Source organism: Tetrahymena thermophila (assembly GCF_000189635.1).
Source record: "Tetrahymena thermophila SB210 genomic scaffold scf_8254470, whole genome shotgun sequence".
Classification (NCBI taxonomy): domain Eukaryota; phylum Ciliophora; class Oligohymenophorea; order Hymenostomatida; family Tetrahymenidae; genus Tetrahymena; species Tetrahymena thermophila.
This window is the reverse complement of record NW_002476246.1, coordinates 443,653-467,634: the sequence shown is the minus strand read 5'-3', so window position 1 is coordinate 467,634 and position 23,982 is coordinate 443,653. Positions and strand designations below refer to the sequence as shown.

Genomic DNA, 23,982 nt, shown 5'->3' with positions numbered 1-23,982 from the left:
TCATAAAAATACTTATGATGGATTTTTAGCAGATAATAAATCATTATTAGATATATTAATAGATTGAGGTGCTGAAAATAGTATTCTATGAGTAGTCTAATTATTTATGTTATTGTGGATAAATGAATTTTATAAATTCATTTTTTCATGGTCTGGAGAGTTTTTTAATTCAAAAGAAGAATTTTTCTATTCATTTTTTTAAATAAAGTTTTCTATGTCTTTAAGGGAATGCTTATTTGACTAGCCATAATTTTCTGATTGCTTTTGTAGTTCAATGATATGGTTGCTTTCATAATTTCTAGGTTAAACTATTATTGATTTTTGTTTGATTTAATGTCTTTATATAGATACCTTAGATATATCTAATTATGACTAAGGAACTAAGCTTAATTTCTTTTTTATACTTCTTAATTTATCAATCGAAATTTAAGAAGGTAGTATCAAAAATTTATTTTATTTATTCTATTCGTCAGCGAGTTTTTCTTATTTTAACTTTTCGATCTCTGCTTTTGGTTTTATCATTGTGCAAATAAAATCTTTAACAAGATTATAAATACCTTTTAATAGATCTATAACAACACTAAAAATATGTATAGTTAAAATTAAAGATGCACTACCAACTATAATCCATCCTATGTTAAATCTATCTTATTCTCTTTGATTTTCATCATCTTTAACTAAGAAGCAAATTGTAACCTACATTATTACTAGTAATACCTCGCTTATTCCATTTTTTATATTAGCAGATTTTTCTTCTTATGGTTTAAGGTACAAATAAAAGATTGATAGGAAAACATTCATAGAATTAATAATAATCATTTATAAGTAAACTTATCCATAAAAATATAATAAAACCATCATGTAAATAATTTTTCTAACATAAAGAATTACATTTGTATATCTACTCCACTTATACTGTAACTCTTTTTATCTTGTTAGTTTTTCATGTCCAATTTTTTATAAAGATTTGTTTTCATCTGATGTCTTTAGATTAGATTGATTCAAGTTATTTTCTTGTTTTTTGTTTTATTCCTCAGAATTTTGATCATTTTAAGGTATCACTAAACCTCCTATAATTGATCCAAATTACATTTGAATTTATGGTTCATTTAAATTTTTGCATTTTTTAATGAAAATCGTTATCATTATTGGATATATTATAGTGAATACAAAGGTTAAAGAAAAGAGTGTGTAGTTAATAAAAGCAAGTGATTCATCAAATTAAAAACTGAAAAACTATAATAGAGAAGATATTAATAAATAAACATACACACATCCAACCATATCAAAAAAGCCACAAAATTCCTAATTTTTTTTAAATAAAAAATAAGTCAAAACTAGCTTAGTAAAATTTCATAACTTTTTTAAATAACTTAAAATAATTGACAAAAATATACCCATCCACTTTTGATTTTACTTCTTATATATACTCTTATAGAAGTTACAGGAATATAAGATAGAATTTTGATAACTCCATATATTGCTATGATACCAGCCATAGTTGTTAGAGATTATCCTGCTCCATTAAAAAAGTATCTATTTAATTAAAAATATTTAAATAAATTTATTTGAAAAATGATATTTTACGCATCATATCCATTATCAATGAATTTCTTGGGAGTGTACGGTTGACTATAATTAGAATCCATTAAATAAACTTATATTGCGTTTGGAATGAAAGCAAACTGGAAATTTTAAAATATAGAGCAAAACGACATGACATTATCAGGATATCTAACATCAATAAAGAGCATAAAATAAATAAAAGTTGTTAAATCTATTGTACTAAAAAGAACATAGGTATTTCCTATCACTATCATAAGTATCATAATTATAAGTAAGGAAGAGGAAGCTCCAGAAGTAACTTATTTAGTCTGTTAAGACTATTAAATTTAAGATTCTGAAAGAACCACATATTCATTAAGTTTTACTTCTTTTTGTGGATCAACTAAGTTATTAATCTGCACAAAGCTATGATCTTTCATCTAAACTACCAAGTTCTTATTTTTACAATTGTCTTATAATTTTAATTAAATTTTTATTGATTTTTCTTAAACCTATAGGATAGTAACTTAAAAAGGGTTTGCATAATCTTATATTTAGATTTTTAATTAACTATCAAAATTTTAATCTTCCGTAACTATTTAATTTTTAAAAATTAAAGTAACATTATATCCAACATTTTAAATGACAGTTTATTAAACAGAGAATTCTTTATCGATAAAATACATTAAGAATCAGAATCTAAATTATATTTATCATTACATATTTAGCATAGATTTGGCTTATATGGTTAGCATTGACTACACTGAAGAACTTTGCATTAAGTTGAAACACACTAATTTGTAGATGGATCTAATACATATCCAAAATTACAGATTTTACACTAAGTTTTATTATTTGGAGGGTCTTAACATTCTTTGCAGTTGTCTAAGCTACAATTGAGCTAGCATTAAACAGTTTAACCAGTTGGATTAAAGTGATATTCAGTAATGCATTATTGACATGTACTCCCATCTAAAGGATCACATTTTTAACAATATTAAACATTGCACTAACATTAGTTTGAACTAAAGTTATATCCATTTTAACATTACAAACAAATGTTTCCATCGTTTGGGTCACATCTTTTACAGTTTGCAAAATTACATTTATTTGTTTAACTTATAGGATCATATGTATAACCTTGCTTAGGAGATATACATATTTTTCCATTATTTGGATCACATTAATTACAGCTGTTTACTTAGCAATCACATGATGTTTTAGAAGAATTTAATAAGTAATTATTCACACATGTATTACATATATTTCCATCTGTTGCACTACATTGGCTGCAATTCTAAACATTACACAAGCAAGATCCATTTTATGAAATACTAAAATTTGAATAACAAATTTAACATATGAGCCCATTAAGAGGAGTACACGTTTAACATCCATAAATTTAGCAAGTACAAGTAGAAGATTAGATACCTAATGGTGCATAATTAGTTATACAGCTATCGCATAAATTACCATTTAAAGAATTGCAAGTTTAGCAATTAGAAACATTACATTAACATTAGTTAGAATTAAAGTTATATCCGCTTTAACATTACAAACAAATATTTCCATCGTTTGTATCACATATTTAACAGTTTTAAAAATTGCATTTATTTGTTTAACTTATAGGATCATAAGTATAACCTGGCTTAGGAGATATGCATATTTTTCCATTATTTGGATCGCATTAATTACAGCTATTTATTTAGCAATCACAAGATGTTTTAGATGAATTTAATAAGTAATTATTCACACATGTATTACATATATTTCCATCTGTTGCACTACATTGGCTGCAATTCTAAACATTACATAAGCAAGATCCACTTTATGAAATTTGGAAATTCGAATAACAAATTTAACACATGAGCCCATTCAGAGGAGTGCAAGTTTAGCATCCATAAACTTAGCAAGTACAAATTGGCGATTAGATTCCTGCTGGTGCATAGTTTGCTATGCAGCTATCACATAAATTACCATTTAAAGAATTACAAGTTTAGCAATTAGAAACATTACATTAACATTAGTTAGAATTAAAGTTATATCCGCTTTAACATTACAAACAAATATTTCCATCGTTTAGATCACATATTTAACAGTTTGTGAAATTACATTTATTTGTTTAACTTATAGGATCATAAGTATAACCTGGCTTAGGAGATATACATATTTTTCCATTATTTGGATCGCATTAATTACAGCTGTTTACTTAGCAATCACATGATGTTTTAGAAGAATTTAATAAGTAATTATTCACACATGTATTACATATATTTCCATCTGTTGCACTACATTGGCTGCAATTCTAAACATTACATAAGCAAGATCCACTTTATGAAATTTGGAAATTCGAATAACAAATTTAACACATGAGCCCATTCAGAGGAGTGCATGTTTAGCATCCATAAGCTTAGCAAGTACAAATTGGCGATTAGATTCCTGCTGGTGCATAGTTTGTTATGCAGCTATCACATAAATTACCATTTAAAGAATTACAAGTTTAACAATTAGAAACATTACATAAGCATTTACTATTTAAAGGGTTCAGATTATATCCACTAACACAAGTTTAGCATTAAGTACCATCTAAAAGATTACACTGAGAACAGTTTGGAACAGCACATGAACACTACTTTTTGTCTAAGCTAATTAGATACCCATTTACACAAAAATCACAAATTGTACCATCTTAAGAATTGCATGTTTAACAATTTTACACAGAACATGAACAAGTAGTTTAATCAAAGCTTAATATATAACCATTTATGCATGTCTAACATAAACTAGGTTAACCAATTACACATTAACTACAATTGTCTACATTACAAGGATAACAAGTAGTTCTGTCTGAACTTAAAGAAAAATGATTTTAGCATTTCTAACAAAGTCCTAAAATTAATATTTAAGTAAATATTTTTTAATATTAAATTTTATAAAAAAAAATTATTTTTTTGTATTTACTAAATAAATGAAATTAACTAAATACCTTCTCCTGAGCAGCTTGAGCAATTTTAAATTGTACACAAAGAGCAATTGATCGGATTTGCGGTTACTTTATAATAATTACCTGTGGGGTTACATAAAGTACATTATTAATTTTAATCACATTACTAACAGTCATTTCCGCTGCAATTTTTAGTGCATAGGCCTGTTTAAGGATCGCGTGAATACAATACAGGGCAAATCACAAAAGTACAAGTTTAAGAGATAGGATCATAAGTATATCCTAATTAACACTAAGAGCATTAGCTTGGATTTGGACATTAAATGCAATTATTTACAGGGCAACCACATGTATAAAGAGAATAATTTTTATGTTCATAGATAAGAATTGACTAAGAATTTAAGCATTTGTATTAAGATAAATTTACTTATCCAGGACAAGTTTACCAAGTATAGTAAGTATTTTACTTTTACATATAACATTTAGTACTGTAGGCTTAGCAACCTGAAATTGTTGATTAATATTAGTCTAATTTAATTATAAAAATAATATTATTATTTACAAAAGATTTAATTTCAATTTAATTATTAAATTTAAACATAGATTTATATTTTATATTGAATACTATTTATTTTAAACCATTAAATTAAAGTTTAAATTTACTTGCAGGACAAGCCCCTCCAGGATTTGCAATACAATTTTAGTTTGCATCTAAGGAATAACCTGGTAGACATTTAACACAAGTAGCTGTTTGTGAAGAAGGAGAGCTTTTGATACATGAAAAGCAATTGTTTATGTTGCAATCTTAAGTTTAGTCACATACTTTTTATCCTGATTGTAGTGTATACCTATCAAACCCTTAAAGACAACTGCTGCAATTAGCTATGTTTAAGCAAACATTGCAATTCTCTACACAATTAGCCCATGCTCTTAACTTTAAAACACCATACCATGAAAAATCACTAGTTACATGTTATACGAACTTCACTTTTATCTAGTCTGATGCTAGATATTAATTCAATTAAACTGTTTCCTTACTTACTTACATATTTCCAGACCAAAATGAACATTTTAATTTATAATTATATTCCATACTCGTACCTGTACTTGCGCCACTATAGTTTTAACTGTACAAAGAAGTATTTCCATCAAATATATTCATATTTAAGGGGTCATCTTTCACTAAATAAACTAAATCAACACCAATAAAAGAATAAGGCTATGTGATTGATTTTATCATTTATAATCCGTTAGGATAACTAGACATATCTGGTGATAATATGTCAATATGAATTCCATTATCTGTTCTCGAACATTAATATTGGCAATTTCCACCAGAAAAAGTACCAGAAACTATTGACCAATACTAGCTAAAAAGATTAGAGCAGGTAAGACTAGGAGTAAAATCTTAATAGTAGACCACTTCTAACCCTATTTATTAAAATAAAATTAATAGCTTTTTTAATATTTAACTTCTACGTATTTTATGTTAAACAAAAAAAAGTAGAATGATCATTTAATGAAAAATAAAGTAATAGATATACCTCTCACAATAATACCATTAATTGCTAGGAATAAGACAAGTAGAAAGAAAAATTATTACATCATTTTTTAGCTAAAATATACTTAAATAATATTCCTCTCTATTTACTTTTTGAATTAATCTGAATTTTGTTTTTGACAAAATTTTGTTACTTTAAAAAAAAATAATATATAGATAAATCAAATACAAATAGTTTTTAGATACACAAATAAGGAAATAAATCAGCCTTTTGAATACCATATAAAAACATATATATGGAATATAATCAAACTAAACACAACACCATTGAATTTTTTAAAAGATAATCTCAACTCCTTGATATTTGAATCTGATTAATTTATTTTTACAAAGATATTAAATAAGGAATAATAATTAATTTTGATTAGTTGTGCTTACTCAAGTTATAATTCATAATATACTTAAAAATAAAAATATTTATGCCTTCTACATTTTTTCAAGTAAATTTAAAGTATTGATTTAAAAAGATATTTTACAAGGATTATTTTAAGTTCATCTCTGATAACAAATTTGAGTAACCAAGTACTGATTTTACCCTTATGTCATATTACTTAAAATACGCACTTTCTGATATTTGCTATAATTCAAAATTATTAAATAAATGCATGAGAAATATATTTTACATCACACATACACCAAATTATTTATTAAATAATATATAATTTGATTTTTACTATATTAGGTGAGTAAGGGGTAGGTTAGGTATTAGTTGAGAAGAGCAAGAATTCTTTTGTTGAATATTTTCCATTAAAAAAAATATATACAAAGAAAATTTATTTTAAAATAAATAAAAACCTACTTAATAAAAATTATTTTTATATCTTAATTTATAAAATTTACTATTATTTAAAATAAAAGAAGATATATTATACAGTGAAAATAAATTGCGACCATTTTTTAATAATTATTTCAAATATCTTGACAAAGATTTATTTATGATTAATAAAAGTATCAAAGACTAAAATAATTCTTTTGTTATTTATCCTTTTGATTTTGGAAATATATTTATAAAATAGACAATCAAATTTTATTAAAAAAGAGATATTTTTTGGCATCAAACATTTATTTTTGAATTATATTTTTTTAAATATTTAATTAACAAAATACATAATCTTTTTGATCATCCTTTTATTTATTTAAATGTCTGATATTATAAAAATGTATATTGCCAATAGTCAGACTTATATTTTAACAGATTAATTAATTATTTTAGATTTAGAGTAAGTTGCAATACAAATTTACAAAAAGCAAGTTTTATATACCATGTTTTTACATTTTATAAAATTAAAATTTTAAATATTTTTTGCGAATTTTTTTTTAAAACAAAAAAATTAGTTTTTCATAAAAATTAAAGGGCATTTCTTTTAATAAAATCACAGGTATATATGATAAATTCTGACAAACCAAAATAAAAAAAGCAAGAAGGCTACTTAGCATTCAATTTTAAAATAAAAACATATCGAAATTCCGCTGACATTATGTATCCAGTCAGCCCTGGATTAGCATAATCTTTAATTTTATTACATTTATTTCTAAAGACTATTTAAATTATTGCTAATAAATATTGATGATTATTATTTAACTTTGCAAAGAGCTATATTTGAATATATTAAATACATAATGAATAAGTTTGAATTTCTTCGAAATAAAATTAAAATAAGATTTAGTATATGTTATTTAGATAAAATAATATACAAGCAGAAAATATGAAATTCCTTAAGAAATAAATTTGAGTTAGAGAATTAAAAAATTATACTAAATGAATAGTAAATTATTATTATTAATTGCTTATTTTATGATTTATATTTAATTATCTGTATGATTATTTTAGCCTTTACGAATTCCATTATTTGTCAGATAAATAAATTTATAATTTTTAATATCCATAAATATATATTGAATTTAATTAAATTAATTTAGAAAATTAATTTTTTTATTTTAAAACATACTTAAGAAAATACAATATTTTAAAAAAATATGAACAATTACTTTCATAAAAAAACTTATGATGGATTTTTAGCAGCTAGTAAATAATTATTAGATAAATTAATAGATTGTGGCGCTGAAAATAGTATTTTATGAGTATTCTAATTATTTATGTTATTGTGGATAAATGAATTTTATAAATTCATTTTTTAGTGGTCTGGAGAGTTTTTTAATTCAAAAGAAGAGTTTTTCTATTCATTTTTTTTAATTTAGTTTTCTACGTCTTTAAGGGAATGTTTATTTGGCTAGCCACCATTTTCTGATTACTTTTGTAGTTCTCTGATATGTTTGTTTTCTTTATTTTTAGGTTAAACTATTATTTATTTTTATTTGGTTTAATGTCTTTATATTGATACCATAGATATATCTAATTATGACTAAGCAATTAAGCTTAATTTTTTCTTCATACTTGTTAATTTATCAATCGAAATTTAAGAAGCTAGTCTTAAAAATTTATTTTATTTATTCTATTCCTAAGCGAGTTTTTCTTATTTTAACTTTTCGATCTCTGCTTTTGGTTTTATGAGTGTGCAAATAAAATCTTTAACAAGATTATAAATACCTTTTAATAGATCTACAATAACACTAAAAATATGTATAGTTAAAATTAAAGATGCACTACCAACTATAATCCATCCTATGTTAAATCTATCTTCCTCTCTTTAACTTTCATCATCTTTAACTAAGAAGCAAATTGTAACCTGCATTATTACTAGTAACACCTCACTTATTCCATTTTTTATATTAGCAGATTTTTCTTCTTATGGCTTAAGGTACAGATAATAGATTGATAGGAAAATATTCATAGAATTAATAATAATCATTTAAAAGTACACTTATCCATAAAAATATAATAAAACCATCATATAAATAATTTTTCTAGCATAAAGAATTACATTGGTATATCTACTCCACTTATACTGTAACTATTTTTATCTGGTTAGTTTTTCATTCTCAATTTTTTATAAAGATTTGCTTTCATTTGACATCTTTAGATTAGATTGGTTCAAGTTATTTTCTTGTTTTTTGTTCTATTCCTCAGAATTTTGATCATTTTAAGGTATCACTAAACCTCCTATAATAGATCCAAATTGCATTTGAATTTATGGGTCATTTAAGTTTTTGCATTTTTTTATGAAAATTGTTATCATTATTGGATAGATAATAGTGAATACAAAGGTTATAGAAAAGAGTGTATAGTTAATAAAAGCAAGTGATTCATCAAATTAAAAGCTGTAAAACTATAATAGAGAAGATATTAATAAATAAACATACACACATCCAACCATATCAAAAAAACCACAAAATTCCTAATTTTTTTTAAATTAAAAATGAGTCATAAAAACAAATTTTTAAATATCATAATATAATTGATAAAAATATACCCATCCACTTTTGATTTTACTTTTTATATATACCCTTAAAGAAGTTACTGGAACATAAGATAAAACTTTGATAATTCCATATATCATCATGATACCAGCTATAATTGTAAGTGATTATCCTGCTCCGTTAAAGAAATATCTAATTAATTTAAAATATTTGAATAAATTTATATAAAAATTATATTTTACGCATCATATCCATTATCAATGAATTTCTTGGGAGTGTATGGTTGAGTGTAATTTGGATCCATAAAATAAACTTATATTGAGTTAGGAATGAATGCAAACTGGAAATTTTAAAATATAGAGCAAAACGACATAACATTATCAGGATATCTAACATCAATAAAGAGCATAAAATAAATAAAAGTTGTTAAATCTATTGTACTAAAAAGAACATAGGTATTTCCTATCACTATCATAAGTATCATCATTATAAGTAAGGAAGAGGAAGCTCCAGAAGTAACTTATTTAGTCTGTTAAGACTATTAAATTTAAGATTCTGAAAGAACTACATATTCATTAAGTTTTACTTCTTTTTGTGGATCGACTAAGTTATTAATCTAAACAAAGCTAGGATCTTTCATCTAAACTACCAAGTTCTTATTTTTACAATTGTCTTATAATTTTAATTAAATTTTGATTGATTATTCTTAAACATAAAGGATGGTGACTTAAAAAGGGTTAACATAATCTTATATTTAGATTTTTAATTAACTGTCAAAATTTTAATCTTCCATAACTATTTAATTTTTAAAAATTAATGTGACGTTATAGCCAACATTTTAAATGACAGTTTACTAAACAGAGAAATCATTTCTTATTGATAAAATACATTATGAATCAGAATCTAAATTATATTTATCATTACATGTTTAGCATCGATTTGGTTTATATGGCTAACATTGACTGCACTGAGGAACTTTGCATTAAGTTGAAACACACTAATTTGTAGATGGATCTAATACATATCCAGAATTACAGCTTTTACACTAAGTTTTATTATTTGGAGGATCTTAACATTCTTTGCAGTTGTCTAAGCTACAATTGAGCTAGCATTAAACAGTTTAACCAGTTGGATTAAAGTGATATTCAGTAATACATTATTGACAGGTACTCCCATTTAAAGGATCACATTTTTAACAATATTAAACATTGCACTAACATTAGTTCGAACTAAAGTTATATCCATTTTAACATTACAAACAAATATTTCCATCATTTGGGTCACATCTTTTACAGTTTTCAAAATTACATTTATTAGTTTAACTTAAAGGATCATATGTATAACCTGCCTTAGGAGATATACATATTTTTCCATTATTTGGATCGCATTAATTACAGCTGTTTACTTAGCAATCACATGATGTTTTAGAATTATTTAATAAGTAATTATTCATACATGTATTACATATATTTCCATCTGTTGCATTACATTGACTGCAATTCTAAACGTTACATAAGCAAGATCCACTTTATGAAATTATGAAATTCGAATAACAAATTTAACATATGAGCCCATTAAGAGGAGTGCACGTTTAGCATCCATAAACTTAGCAAGTACAAGTTGGCGATTAGGTACCTACTGGTGCATAATTTGTTATGCAGCTATCGCATAAATTACCATTTGAAGAGTTGCAAGTTAAGCAATTAGAAACATTACATTAACATTAGTTAGAATTAAAGTTATATCCGCTTTAACATTGTAAACAAATGTTTCCATTGTTTGGGTCACATATTTAACAGTTTGCAAAATTACATTTATTTGTTTAACTTATAGAATCATATGTATAACCTGGTTTAGGAAATATACATATTTTTCCATTGTTTGGATCGCATTAATTACAGCTGTTTACTTAACAATCACATGATGTTTTAGAAGAGCTTAATTAGTAATTATTCAGACATGTATTACATAAATTTCCATCTGTTGCACTACATTGACTGCAATTCTAAACATTACATAAGCAAGATCCACTTTATGAAATTATGAAATTCGAATAACAAATTTAACATATGAGCCCATTAAGAGGAGTGCACGTTTAGCATCCATAAACTTAGCAAGTACAAGTTGGCGATTAGGTACCTACTGGTGCATAATTTGTTATGCAGCTATCGCATAAATTACCATTTGAAGAGTTGCAAGTTAAGCAATTAGAAACATTACATTAACATTAGTTAGAATTAAAGTTATATCCGCTTTAACATTGTAAACAAATGTTTCCATTGTTTGGGTCACATATTTAACAGTTTGCAAAATTACATTTATTTGTTTAACTTATAGAATCATATGTATAACCTGGTTTAGGAAATATACATATTTTTCCATTGTTTGGATCGCATTAATTACAGCTGTTTACTTAACAATCACATGATGTTTTAGAAGAGCTTAATTAGTAATTATTCAGACATGTATTACATAAATTTCCATCTGTTGCACTACATTGACTGCAATTCTAAACATTACATAAGCAAGATCCACTTTATGAAATTATGAAATTCGAATAACAAATTTAACATATGAGCCCATTAAGAGGAGTGCACGTTTAGCATCCATAAACTTAGCAAGTACAGGTTGGCGATTAGATACCTACTGGTGCATAGTTTGTTACGCAGCTATCGCATAAATTACCATTTAAAGAATTGCAAGTTTAGCAATTAGGAACATTACATAAGCATTTGCTATTTAAAGGGTTCAGATTATATCCACTAACACAAGTTTAGCATTAAGTACCATCTAAAAGATTACACTGTGAACAATTTGGAACAGCACATGAACACTGCTTTTTTTCTAAGCTAATTAGATACCCATTTACACAAAAATCACAAATTGTACCATCTTAAGAATTACATGCTTAACAATTTTACACAGAACATGAACAAGTAGTTTAATCAAAGCTTTAAATATAACCAGCTATGCATGTCTAACATAAACTAGGTTAACCAATTACACATTAATTGCAATTGTTGACATTACAAGGATTACAAGCAGTTCTGTCTTAACTTAAAGAAAAATGGTTTTAGCATTGATAACAAAGTCCTAAAATTAAAATTAAATAAATATTTTATTAAAATTAAATTTTAACAAAAAAATTATTTTTCAAAATAAATTCTAAAAATTTTTATTTTTATTGTGTTTAGTAAATATATAAAATTAACTAAATACCTTCTCCTGAGCAGCTTAAGCAATTTTAAATTGTACACAAAGCGCAATTGGCTGGATTTGTGGTTTCTATATAATAATTACCTGTAGGGTTACATAAAATACATTATTGATTTTAATCACATTACTAACAGTCATTTCCGCTGCAATTTTTATTGCATAGACCTGTTTAAGGATCACGTGAATACAATACAGGGCACATCACAAAAATACAAGTTTAAGAGATAGGATCATAAGTATATCCTAATTAACACTAAGAGCATTAATTTGGATTTGGACATTAAATACAATTATTTACAGGGCAACCACATGTATAAAGAGAATAATTTTTATGTTCATAGATAAGAATAGACTATGAATATAAGCATTTGTATTAAGATAAATTAACTTATCCAGGACAAATTTACCAAGTATAGTAAGTATTTTACTTTTACATATAACATTAAGTACTATAGGTTTAGCAAACTGAAACTTTTGATTAATACTAGTCTTATATAATAATAAAAATAAAATTATTATTAATAAAATATTTTTATTTAATTTTATTTAAATTAGATTATTAAATTTAAACATAGATTTATTTTTTATATTGAATAAATTGATGTTTTAAAACTATTAAATTAAAATTTAAATGTACTTGCAGGACAAGCCCCTCCAGGATTTGCAAAACAATTATTGTTAGCATCTAAGGAATAACCTGGTAGACATTTAACACAAGTAACTGTTAGAGAAGAAGGAGAGCTTTTGATACATGAAAAGCAATTGTTTATGTTGCAATCTTAAGTTTATTCACATACTTTTTATCCTGATTGTAGTGTATACCTATCAAACCCTTAAAGACAACTGCTGCAATTAGTACTGTTTAAGCAAATATCGCAATTTTCTACACAATTAGCCCATGTTCTTAATTTTAAAACACCATACCAAGAATAACCATTAGTTACATGTTATATGAACTACACTTTTATATTGTTTGATGTTAGAGATTAATTCAATTAAACTGTTTCCTTACTTACTTACATATATCCAGAATATTGAGAACATGTTAGGCTATAATTATATTCTATATTAGTACCTGTACTAGCCCCGCTGTAGTTTTAATTGAATAAAGAAGTATCTCCATCAAATATATTCATATTTAAGGAGTCAATTTTCCTTAAATAAACTAAATCAACACCAAAAAAAGAATAAGGTTATGTGATTGATTTTATCATTTATAATCCGTTAGGATAACTAGACATATCTGGTGATAATATATCAGCCTGATTTCCATTATCTGATCTCTAGCATTAATATTAGCAACTTCCACCAGAAAAAGAACCAGAAACTATAGACCAATACTAGCTAAAAAGATTAGAGCAGGAAAGACTAGGAGTAAAATCTTAATAGTAGACCACTTCTAACCCTATTTATTAAAATAACATTTAATTGTTTTTTAAAGAATAATTATCATTTAAAGAAGAATAAAATAGATATACCTTTCACAATAATACCGTTAATAGCTAGGAATAAGACAATTAAAAAGAAAAATTGTTCGATCATTTTTTAGCTAAAATATAGTTTATAAATATTTTCTCTCTATTTAACTTTTTGAATTAATCTGAGTTTTTATTTTTGACAAAATTTTGTTACTTTTAATTAAAATAATATATTAAACAAGTACAAATATTATAGTTTTTAAATACACAAATAAGGAAAATTATCAGCCTTTTGAATACCATATAAAAGAATAGATATGAAATATAATCAAATTAAACATAACACCATAGAGTTTTTTAAAATATAAGCTCAGCTTCTTGGTGTTTAGATCTGGTTAATTTATTTTTACAAGGTTACTAAATAAGAAAGAATAATCAATTTATTAGTGGTGCTTACTGAAGTAATAATTAATTATATACCTCAAAATAAAATCTTTGTCCCTGTCCACATTATTTTAATTAAATATAAAGCATTAATTAAAAAGATATTTTATAAGGATTATTTAAAGTCCATATATGTAACAAATTTAATAACCAAATACTGATTTAACTCATTTACCGTATTACTTAAAATATGCACTGACTGGCTCTTGCTCTAATTAAAAATTTTTAAATAAATGCATTAAAAATATATTTAACATCTCATGTACGCCAAATTAAAAATTAATATTTAATTCGCTTTTTACTGTATTAGGTGAGTAAGGGATATGTTAAGTATTAGTTGAGAAGAGCAAAAATTCATTTTTTAAATATTTTGTATATTTAATAGAAAAAAATATCCAAAGAAAATTTATTTAAAAAAAAAAAACTAACTTAAAAGAATTATTTTTACATCTTAATTTATTGTACTTACTATTGTTTCAAATATAATAAGATATATGAGACATCTAAAATTTAGACCAAATTTTAAATAATTATTTTAAGATTTTGATTATGAATTATTTATGATTTATAAAAAATCAAAGACTAAAAAAATTCTTTTATTATTTATGCTTTTGATTTTAGAAATATTTTTATAAAATAGGCAATCAAATTTTATTAAAAAACATGATTAGATATTTTTTGGTGTCAAACATTTTTTTTGAACTAATTTTTCAAATATTTTATTAAGAATACACAATCTTTACGATCATTCTATTATTTATTTAAATTTCTGATATTATAAAAGTAAATTTTGCCAATAATTAGAATTATATTTTAAACAAGGCTTAATTAATTATGTTAGAAATAGATATTTGAAATCAATAGTTAACTAACAATTATTAATTTTTATATTAATTTATTTATAGTCTTATTTAGCTGATCATATTTTTACTAGTTTCTAACTAGTTATTAATTTACTGCTCTAAAATTAATATAATGATTTATATTATTGCGAACTTTTATTTAGCTTTTTCTTGAATGAATAATGTATATTTAAATTTATTTTTAAAATAAATAAGACTAAAATAATTTTAATATGCAAAAATAAAAAAAGCAAATAATAAAATACATATTTTATTAATTTTGTCATAGTAATTGCATAGAAGCATCTTTATGGGATAGTAGATCATTATTAGAAATATTCAGTAATTAAGCATTTTAGCTTGAAAATCTATTACTTAGTGGTTAATATTAACTTTATAATTAGTTATCTGATAAACCATTTTATATATCATATTTTTTGTTGTAAAATGGATTTATTTATTAAGACCAATTTTAATTCTAATTTTTATCATTTAAGCTTAATTCTTGGAAATTTAAATTATTATTATTTTTCTATTTTTCTTATTATTGGTTAAAATTATTTGTTTTTATCTAATGAGATATTATAGATTAATTATTTAGGCTTCTCTATCTTTTTAAAGGTGATAATGAGAGCCTAGAAGTTGGTTCTATTTAAGATATTATAATTGTACTAAACTTTTTTTTGATACTTCTGATTTTTTCTAAAGATATTTGAGAAGCAATACCTAAAGTTTTATACTCTGATTAATTAATGTCTCCTAGTTTTTCTTATTTAATTTTTTCAAGCTCTTTTTTTGATTTAAATAATGTGCAAATAAAGTCCTTAACTAAATTAGTTATACTTTTGAATAAATCGATAATCACACTAAAAATATGAATAACTAAAATAGTAGAAGCTGATGCTATAATTACCCAGCCAATGTTAAACCTATGTTACTCATCCTAATTCTCATCATCCTCTACTAATAGACTTATAGATGCATACATGACAATTAACAGAATTTCACTTATGCCATTTTTAATATTAGTGTTCTTATCTTCTTATGGTTTCACATAAAAATAATAAAAGGTTAGGAATATTTTCATTAAACATATTACAATAACCTAAAAGTATACAAAGCCATAGAAATATAGCAAGACCATGATAAAAATGATTTTTCTTAAGTATAGTATAACGTTTGTAAATTTACTCCATTTTAACTAAAGCTTTTACTATCTACTGAGTATTAGTTTATTAAGTTTTTCTCCATTTTAGCTTTAAATATCATTCTTCTAATCTTTATTTGTAATGCTATTGTTATTATTTATATTATTTTTTATATTTTCTTCAACAGTCTCATTTTCAGGTAAAATAAAACCCCCTATTATAGAGCTAAATTAGAGTTGTATTTAAGGATCTTTCAAATTCTTACATTTTACTATAAAAACAGTAATCATGATAGGATAAATTATTACAAATATAAAGAATAAAGAAAATAACGTATAGTTAATAAATGCTAAGGATTCGTCAAATTTAAAGCAATAAAACTAGAGTAAGGTAGACACTAATACATAAACGTAAACGCATCCTATTAGGTCAAAAAATCCATTATATTCCTAATATTTATTTTTTAAAATTGCTAACATTATATAAAAGCAAATTTTAAATTTACCCAACCACTCTTGATTTTACTCAATATATATAATCTAATTTATGGTATAGGGATAAGTGAAAGTATCTTAATTACTGAATAAATTGAAACAATTCCAACTATAATAGTCAAAGATTAGCCAGCTCCATTAAAAAAATACCTAAAATTAAAAAAAAAAATTTAAAAATCTAAAGCTTTTTATTAAATTACGCATCATATCCGTTATCAATAAATTTCTAAGGAGTGTATGGTTATGTATAATTAGCATCCATTAAATAAATTTGTATGGTATTAGGGACAAATGCAAATTAAAAATTTTAAAATATAGAGCAAAATGACATAACATTTTCAGGATACCTAACATCAACAAAGAGCATGAAGTAAATAAAGGTAGTTAAGTCTATTGTGCTAAATAAAACATAAGTATTTCCAATTACTGTCATTAAAACCATCACTATAAAGAGAGTTGATGAAGTTTTAGAAGCTGCTTGCTTTGTTGTTTAAGATTATTATATTTGGCTCTTTGTTAATACCACATAATCGTTCAATTAAACTTATTTTTATTATTCTTACAAATTGTTTACTTAGACAAATTATAGGTCATTCATTTTAACAATTAAATTTTTATTTTTGCAATTACCTTCCATATAAATTTAAATCTTTATTTATTTAATTTAGATATCTACTATTTCAACTTTAAAAGGATTGTTGTAATCAACTATTTAAATACTGAGTAACCCATTCACATTATCAGTAGTTGCTATAATCTCATTTTAAAATTTTATTGTTATATTATAACCAATATTTTCTACAACTTTTTAATCTACAATAAAGTCATTTTACATAGATAGTATGCACAATAAATTGTTATCTAGGTAGTAATTTTTTTCACAAGTTTCACATTTATCTAAATTATTTGCTGAACACTATTTACATTTTTAAACTTTGCACTAAGTAATACATGTTGTTGAATCTTTAGGGCAAGAGCAAACTGAATTATTATTTAAAGAAATATAACCATATTAGCAAGAATCACAAATTGAACCATTACCAGAGTTGCAATTTTAGCAGTTTAAAACAGAACAATTGCATTAAGTCTAATCTTCACTCAAAATATAATTTAGCTGACATTTAATGCATTTTGTATTATTTTAAGGATCTGTTGCTAAACAATTTTTAATTTGAGGTTAACATACCTTATTATTATTTTGAGGAGCAAAACCTGCTAAACAAATATCACAAATAGAACCATCATTAACATTGCAGCTAAGACAATTAAGAACTGAGCAAATACATTATGTTGAATTAGAACTTAAGGCATAATTGGCCTAACACTATTGACATACATTTCCATTTTAGGGATTACATTTTAAGCAATTTTAAATTCCACACTAGCATGCCTTATTATTATTAATAGGAATAAATCCTTGATCACAAGAATCACAAATTTATCCATCATTAACATTACAATTTTTGCAGTTAGAAACCTAGCAAACGCATTATTAATTCTAATTCAATGTATAATTCTGTTAACACTTTAGACACAGATTACCATTTTAAGGATCGCAAGATAGACAATTTTAGCTAATACATTTACAAGTTTTATTATCTTTTGATGTGGTATATCCTTAACCACATGTATTACAAATAGATCCATCACTGGAATTACATTATTAACAATTAGGGATTATACATTAGCATTATGAAGAATCACCATTTAACTTAAAATTTTATTGGCATTTGTTACAAATTTACCCATTTAAAGGATTACATTCCAAACAATTAGCCATACCGCATTAACAAACCTTATTGTCATTTGAAGGAATATACCCATTTGTGCAAAAATTGCAAATAGATCCATCGCTTGATTTGCATGATTAACAATTAGATACAGAACAATTACATTATGTTTTATCACTACTTAAAGAATAATTTTATAAACATTATTTACAGATGAATCCATTTGTTGAATCACATATCTAGCAGTTTGCAACTGAGCATTAACAAGATTTATTATCATTAGAAGGAATATATCCAGTAATACATGTATCACAAATAGAACCATCGCTATAATTACATTTTTAACAACCAGCAACAGAGCAATTACATTAAGTAAAGTCACTTTTCATAATATAATTATATTTGCATTGATGGCACAAACTACCATTTGAAGGGTTACAATTTTAGCAATTATCGACGCTGCATGAACAAAGTTTATTATTATTCTATGGAATGTACCCTATCACACAAGTATCACATAAAGATCCATCATTTGGATTGCAGATTTAACAATTACTTACCTAACATTAACATTTTAGTTAATCAAAACTTAAAAGATAATTAGTTTAACACTAAATACAAGATTTTCCGGAAGTTGGATTGCATTCAAGGCAATTATCTACACTACATTAACACTATCCGTTGTTATTATAGAATCCAGAATAACACATTCCACAGATATTTCCATCAAAAAGAGAACATTAATAGCAATATTAAGCTTAACAAATGCATGATTTCTTATCTACACTTAGCTAAAAGTTAGGTTAACATTAATCACAAAAGTTACCATTTAACGTATTACAAACCAAACAATTATTTACGCTACATGAACAAATTGTATTATTATTGGTAGGGTAATAGCCATTAACACATGTATCACAAATATAACCATCATTTGAATTACATACTTAACAATTTTAAACAGAACATTTACATTATTTAGAATCTGAGCTTAAAATAAAGTTTTTTGAGCACTGATTACATAATGATCCATCAGAAGGATTACAGACCTAACAATTCGCTACTGAGCATTGGCAAGATTTATTATTATTTGTAAGTATATATCCAGTAATGCAAGTATCACAGATTGACCCATCAGTTATGTTGCAATTTTTGCAATTAGAAACTTAGCAATTGCATTAAGTTTAATCACTACTATTTATATAATTATTTGTACATTAATTACATATATTTCCATTAGATAAATTGCAAATCTAGCAATTACTTACACCACAATAGCAATTATGTTTACTATTTTAAGGAATATATCCTACAACACAACTATCACAAAGAGATCCATCGATAGGATTGCAATTTTGACAATTATTAACTTAACATGTACATTTTGATTAATCAGCACTAGCTTAATAGTTAACTTAGCATTGATTACAAATTTTTCCATTTTAAGGGTTACAGTTTAAACAGTTGGAGACTTAACATTAACAAATTTTACCTGAATTTAAATTTTAATAACCAGTATTGCATAAATCACAATAATTTCCATCATTTAAGTTGCAAAAAAGGCAATTTTAAACAGAACATAAACATTAAGTCTTATCATTATTTAATTAATAATTAGTATAGCACTGATCACATAAATTACCATTAGAAGCCTAACATTACTTGCAATTTTAAACATTACATTAGCATGTATTATTATATTGATCATCTAAGACAACCAAATAACCAGATACACATTATAAGCAATTCATACCATTCGTTGGATCAGGTTTGATACAATTTTAGGCTTTCATAATGCATTAGTTTCCAACTAAAGTATAGCCTTATGTGCATATTAGACAATTGTTACTTGAACATAAAGAGCAGTATTATACAGAGCATTAACATAAAGTAGAATCAGAGCTTAAAATATAGTTAGTGGCGCAAGTTAAGCATTTGCTTCCTGAAGAATCACATTATTAGCAATTTTTTATAGGACATTAACATTAATTATTCTAATCTAAGATAAACACACCTTTACAAGCTAAACATTATGTATTACTTTAAGGAAGACATGTTTAACAGTTTGTTAATGTACATTTACATGTTTTTGATAATGAATCAAATATTCCATTATTGCAAATTGAACAAATAGTTCCATCATTTGGATTACACAAAAAGCATTAAGGGATAGAGCAAATGCAAGTAGTTTTATCATTACTTAAAACGTAACCGGTAACACATTGTTAACAAATTGATGGATCATTGCATAAAAGACAATTTTAAGCACAGCTTATGCAGTTTCCTGAACCGTTCATAAAGTATGTTGGATTACAAGTTTTACAAGTTCCTAATTTAAAAATGATTATTTAAGTAAAATTAATATCTCTAAAACAAAAAATTTAAGTAAACATTTAAATTAAAATTTGATTTATTTTAGAACTAATTTCCATTATTTTATTTTCCATAAAATTATTTTTTTTTAAATTTAATAAACTAATAATTTGATGATTTCTAAAATTAGTGATATAAAATCATTTATAAAGTTAATTAAAAATTACCATCAGGATTGCATTACTTGCAATTTTGAACATTGCAATATTTACATTGAAGAGGATTTGTTGCTGACACATAATATGAACTACCTAAACATTATTAGCAAACAAATTGGTCACATTTAAGGCAATATGTATCAGAGCATATTATACTAGAGCATGCTTTTGTAATAGGGTTCATCTATGACCCTATGGGGCATGTAGATGCAACACATGTTGATCCACTAAAAGAATACCCTTGTTTACATTAAGTGCAAGTATTTGTATTGCATTAATTGCAATTTGGTAAATGATTGCACCCGCAAACTCTTGCACTATAGTTTCCTCTTTAATATAATAGAATTACTTTATTTTAGAAGCATTTAAATGTTGTTTAATCTGGTACAGCAAAGCATTATAACCAAGTAGTTTCAGATGTATTTTATCTAAGACAATTACTTGTATATGTTTCACAAGTGTTTTATTCACTTCTATATTATCCTATTAAAATAAATATGCTTATTATTTATTTACAAAATAAAAGGTAAAAAAAAAATATTTTATTTAAAATTTTTAAAAATAAAATAGGATTATACTAAGCATTTTTTATAATTTGCGCTACTCACAAGCAAAGATCATTTATTTATAAATTAACAAAAATGCTAGTTTTAACCTAACTTAATATCATTTTTTTAATTGAAAGCTTTAAAATTATTTTTGTTAGATTAAAAAATAGTTATCATTCATTAAAAAGAAAATAATCAGAAAATCAAAAATTTTTTATCAATTAATTTAAAATTTATATTTACAAAATTATGATATTAGAATATTTTATAATATTATTTGTATTATTTATTTTTTAAGTAATAGTTATTGTTTTAATTTTTTTAAAAACCATCAGAATTTATAATAAATAAATAGAAGATTACATTAATTATTTTTTATTCATTAATGTTAGAAATAGCTGATAATATTTGAGTTATAAAAATAGCTTATTATTTCTGTTGGTTAATTTATTTAAACTATTTAATATGCTCTTTAAATTGCAAATTTAAAATAAAATATATTTTAATAACTAAATATACCTGCACTGCAAGCTAAACCAGTTGAAACACAAATATTAGAACTATTTAGTTTATAGCCAGGTATGCATAATATGCATACTTCGGTTATTCCACTAATAGCACATTCCAAACAATTACTTGATTAGCAATCCTCTTATTAAGAACATACTTGTTAACCAGAAGGCATAATCATCAATGAAAAACCTTATAAACAAACTTAGCAATTTTAGGAATCTTTGCATTAATCACAATTTAAAACGCAATTTGACCACATATAGATTTTGAAAAAACCATAGTTAGAAGGCAAGTTAGAGAACTGTAAATAATATTTAGAAATATTCTATGTTTTGACGTATTTGCTAACAAAAATTGTTCTAAAACTTGAGCCTTAGCAATTGACACCGTTGTATATTATTTCTTAAGGAAAATTATTTTAGACTATTTGCTAATATGATTATTAGTATAGTAATTTATTATCTCCATATATTGAAACAGTAAATTATCCAGATACAAAATAAGCTAAATCAAAACCTAATATGGAAGCTGTGCTTGCTAAGGTTTTAGTAATTTCAAATCCGTTTGGATATTGAGTCGGGACTAAGTAGAAAGCAGTATATATAATTGAATTTATAGAACAGCTTTATTAGCAGTTATTGTTAGGAAAAGAACCTCCCCCAATCATATTCCAGTTAGTTTGTAACTCGTTTTAGCAATTTGTGGAAGAATCGTAATACTTCAAGAGAACCCTCTCAAGCGCAAATATTTCTTGAACTTAGTTTAAATATTTAAAATATAAAAAATGAAAGAAGTAAGTTAAATTTACCTCTAATGCATATAATAATGTAGAATAAGATATTCAAGAAATAGCTTTTTTATCTCATTTGATTATTTTATTTGTTAGTTTGTTGTTGTATTCTATTAATTAATTTCTTGTTTACTTCACTTTTATTTTCTCTTTATATTTTTACTATCCTTATTCAATAAAGAAATGAACTTTATTTATTTAAATCCTAAATAACCATCACAGAGCAAAATGATAAAAACAATAATAATCAATTTGTTAGATTTTTCTTCCGATTGTAATAAAATAAAATCCATCAATTTAAAGTTGCTTATATTTGCACAATTCCAATCAAATTAAATAGGAAGATTTTCATTTCCATTTACTTTGAGCATTTATTTGCTTGATAAGAAATCTATGGTTCAAGTAGTAAAAAATATACCATAATTTATTAACTAGTGACCACTTATCTATAACTTCTTAAAATATTCATACTTTAAATTGCAAAAGAAATTATGAGTTTTAATTTATGATAAAATCTAATCAAGCTCAACCATAAACCATAAAATTATAAGAAATTATATTAAATCTTTATTTATCCAACATTAATTGTAATGTTATTAGTATTTTTATTCTTTAAAAAAAATAAATACCATGTTTAGATTTTATTAATCTTCCCATTTTTTTGTATACTTAAAATTTGGTAAAGCTGAGTTTATCTAATGAATATCTTATTATAAAAACTTAGAAGAAAATGAATTTTATGAATTTCAAGATTCAGTTTTCTATTATTCATAAATATTCAAATCTTATATAATTACTTCAAATAAAAGTAATTCTTGTCACATAGAAATCAAAATTCATGGTTTTGAGTTTTTCAAAATCAAATTAAAATTGTATAAGATATTTACACAAAATAATAATTTATTTCTTACTTTTTATTTTTACTTACAAATAATTTTCT

General features: G+C 24.3%; 3 protein-coding genes across 3 annotated transcripts; all 3 read right to left on the bottom strand. All coding sequences in view use genetic code 6, as the record gives it.

Moving 5' to 3' along the window:
* TTHERM_001176649 (hypothetical protein) lies at window positions 1-6,097 on the bottom strand (the record flags this gene model as incomplete). The annotated part of the gene is made up of 7 exons (XM_012799419.1): window positions 1-1,070; window positions 1,418-1,536; window positions 1,588-2,140; window positions 2,266-4,434; window positions 4,532-5,017; window positions 5,153-5,920; window positions 6,034-6,097. The coding sequence occupies 7 exons, from the start codon at window positions 6,095-6,097 to the stop codon at window positions 1-3; spliced, it is 5,229 nt and encodes a 1,742-aa protein (XP_012654873.1).
* Window positions 6,098-8,041: 1,944 nt separating this feature from the next.
* Window positions 8,042-14,210, bottom strand: TTHERM_001176648 (hypothetical protein; the record flags this gene model as incomplete). The annotated part of the gene is made up of 6 exons (XM_012799418.1): window positions 14,063-14,210; window positions 13,222-13,989; window positions 12,588-13,073; window positions 9,611-12,461; window positions 9,422-9,560; window positions 8,042-9,346 (listed from the first exon to the last, which is right to left on the bottom strand). The coding sequence occupies exons 1-6, from the start codon at window positions 14,124-14,126 to the stop codon at window positions 8,042-8,044; spliced, it is 5,613 nt and encodes a 1,870-aa protein (XP_012654872.1). The 5' UTR covers window positions 14,127-14,210.
* Window positions 14,211-15,503: 1,293 nt separating this feature from the next.
* On the bottom strand, window positions 15,504-23,173 carry TTHERM_01178660 (hypothetical protein). The gene is made up of 6 exons (XM_971442.2): window positions 23,061-23,173; window positions 22,259-23,008; window positions 21,201-21,674; window positions 17,131-20,989; window positions 16,942-17,080; window positions 15,504-16,885 (listed from the first exon to the last, which is right to left on the bottom strand). The coding sequence occupies exons 1-6, from the start codon at window positions 23,116-23,118 to the stop codon at window positions 15,572-15,574; spliced, it is 6,594 nt and encodes a 2,197-aa protein (XP_976535.2). The 5' UTR covers window positions 23,119-23,173; the 3' UTR covers window positions 15,504-15,571.
* Between the last annotated feature and the right edge of the window lie 809 nt (window positions 23,174-23,982).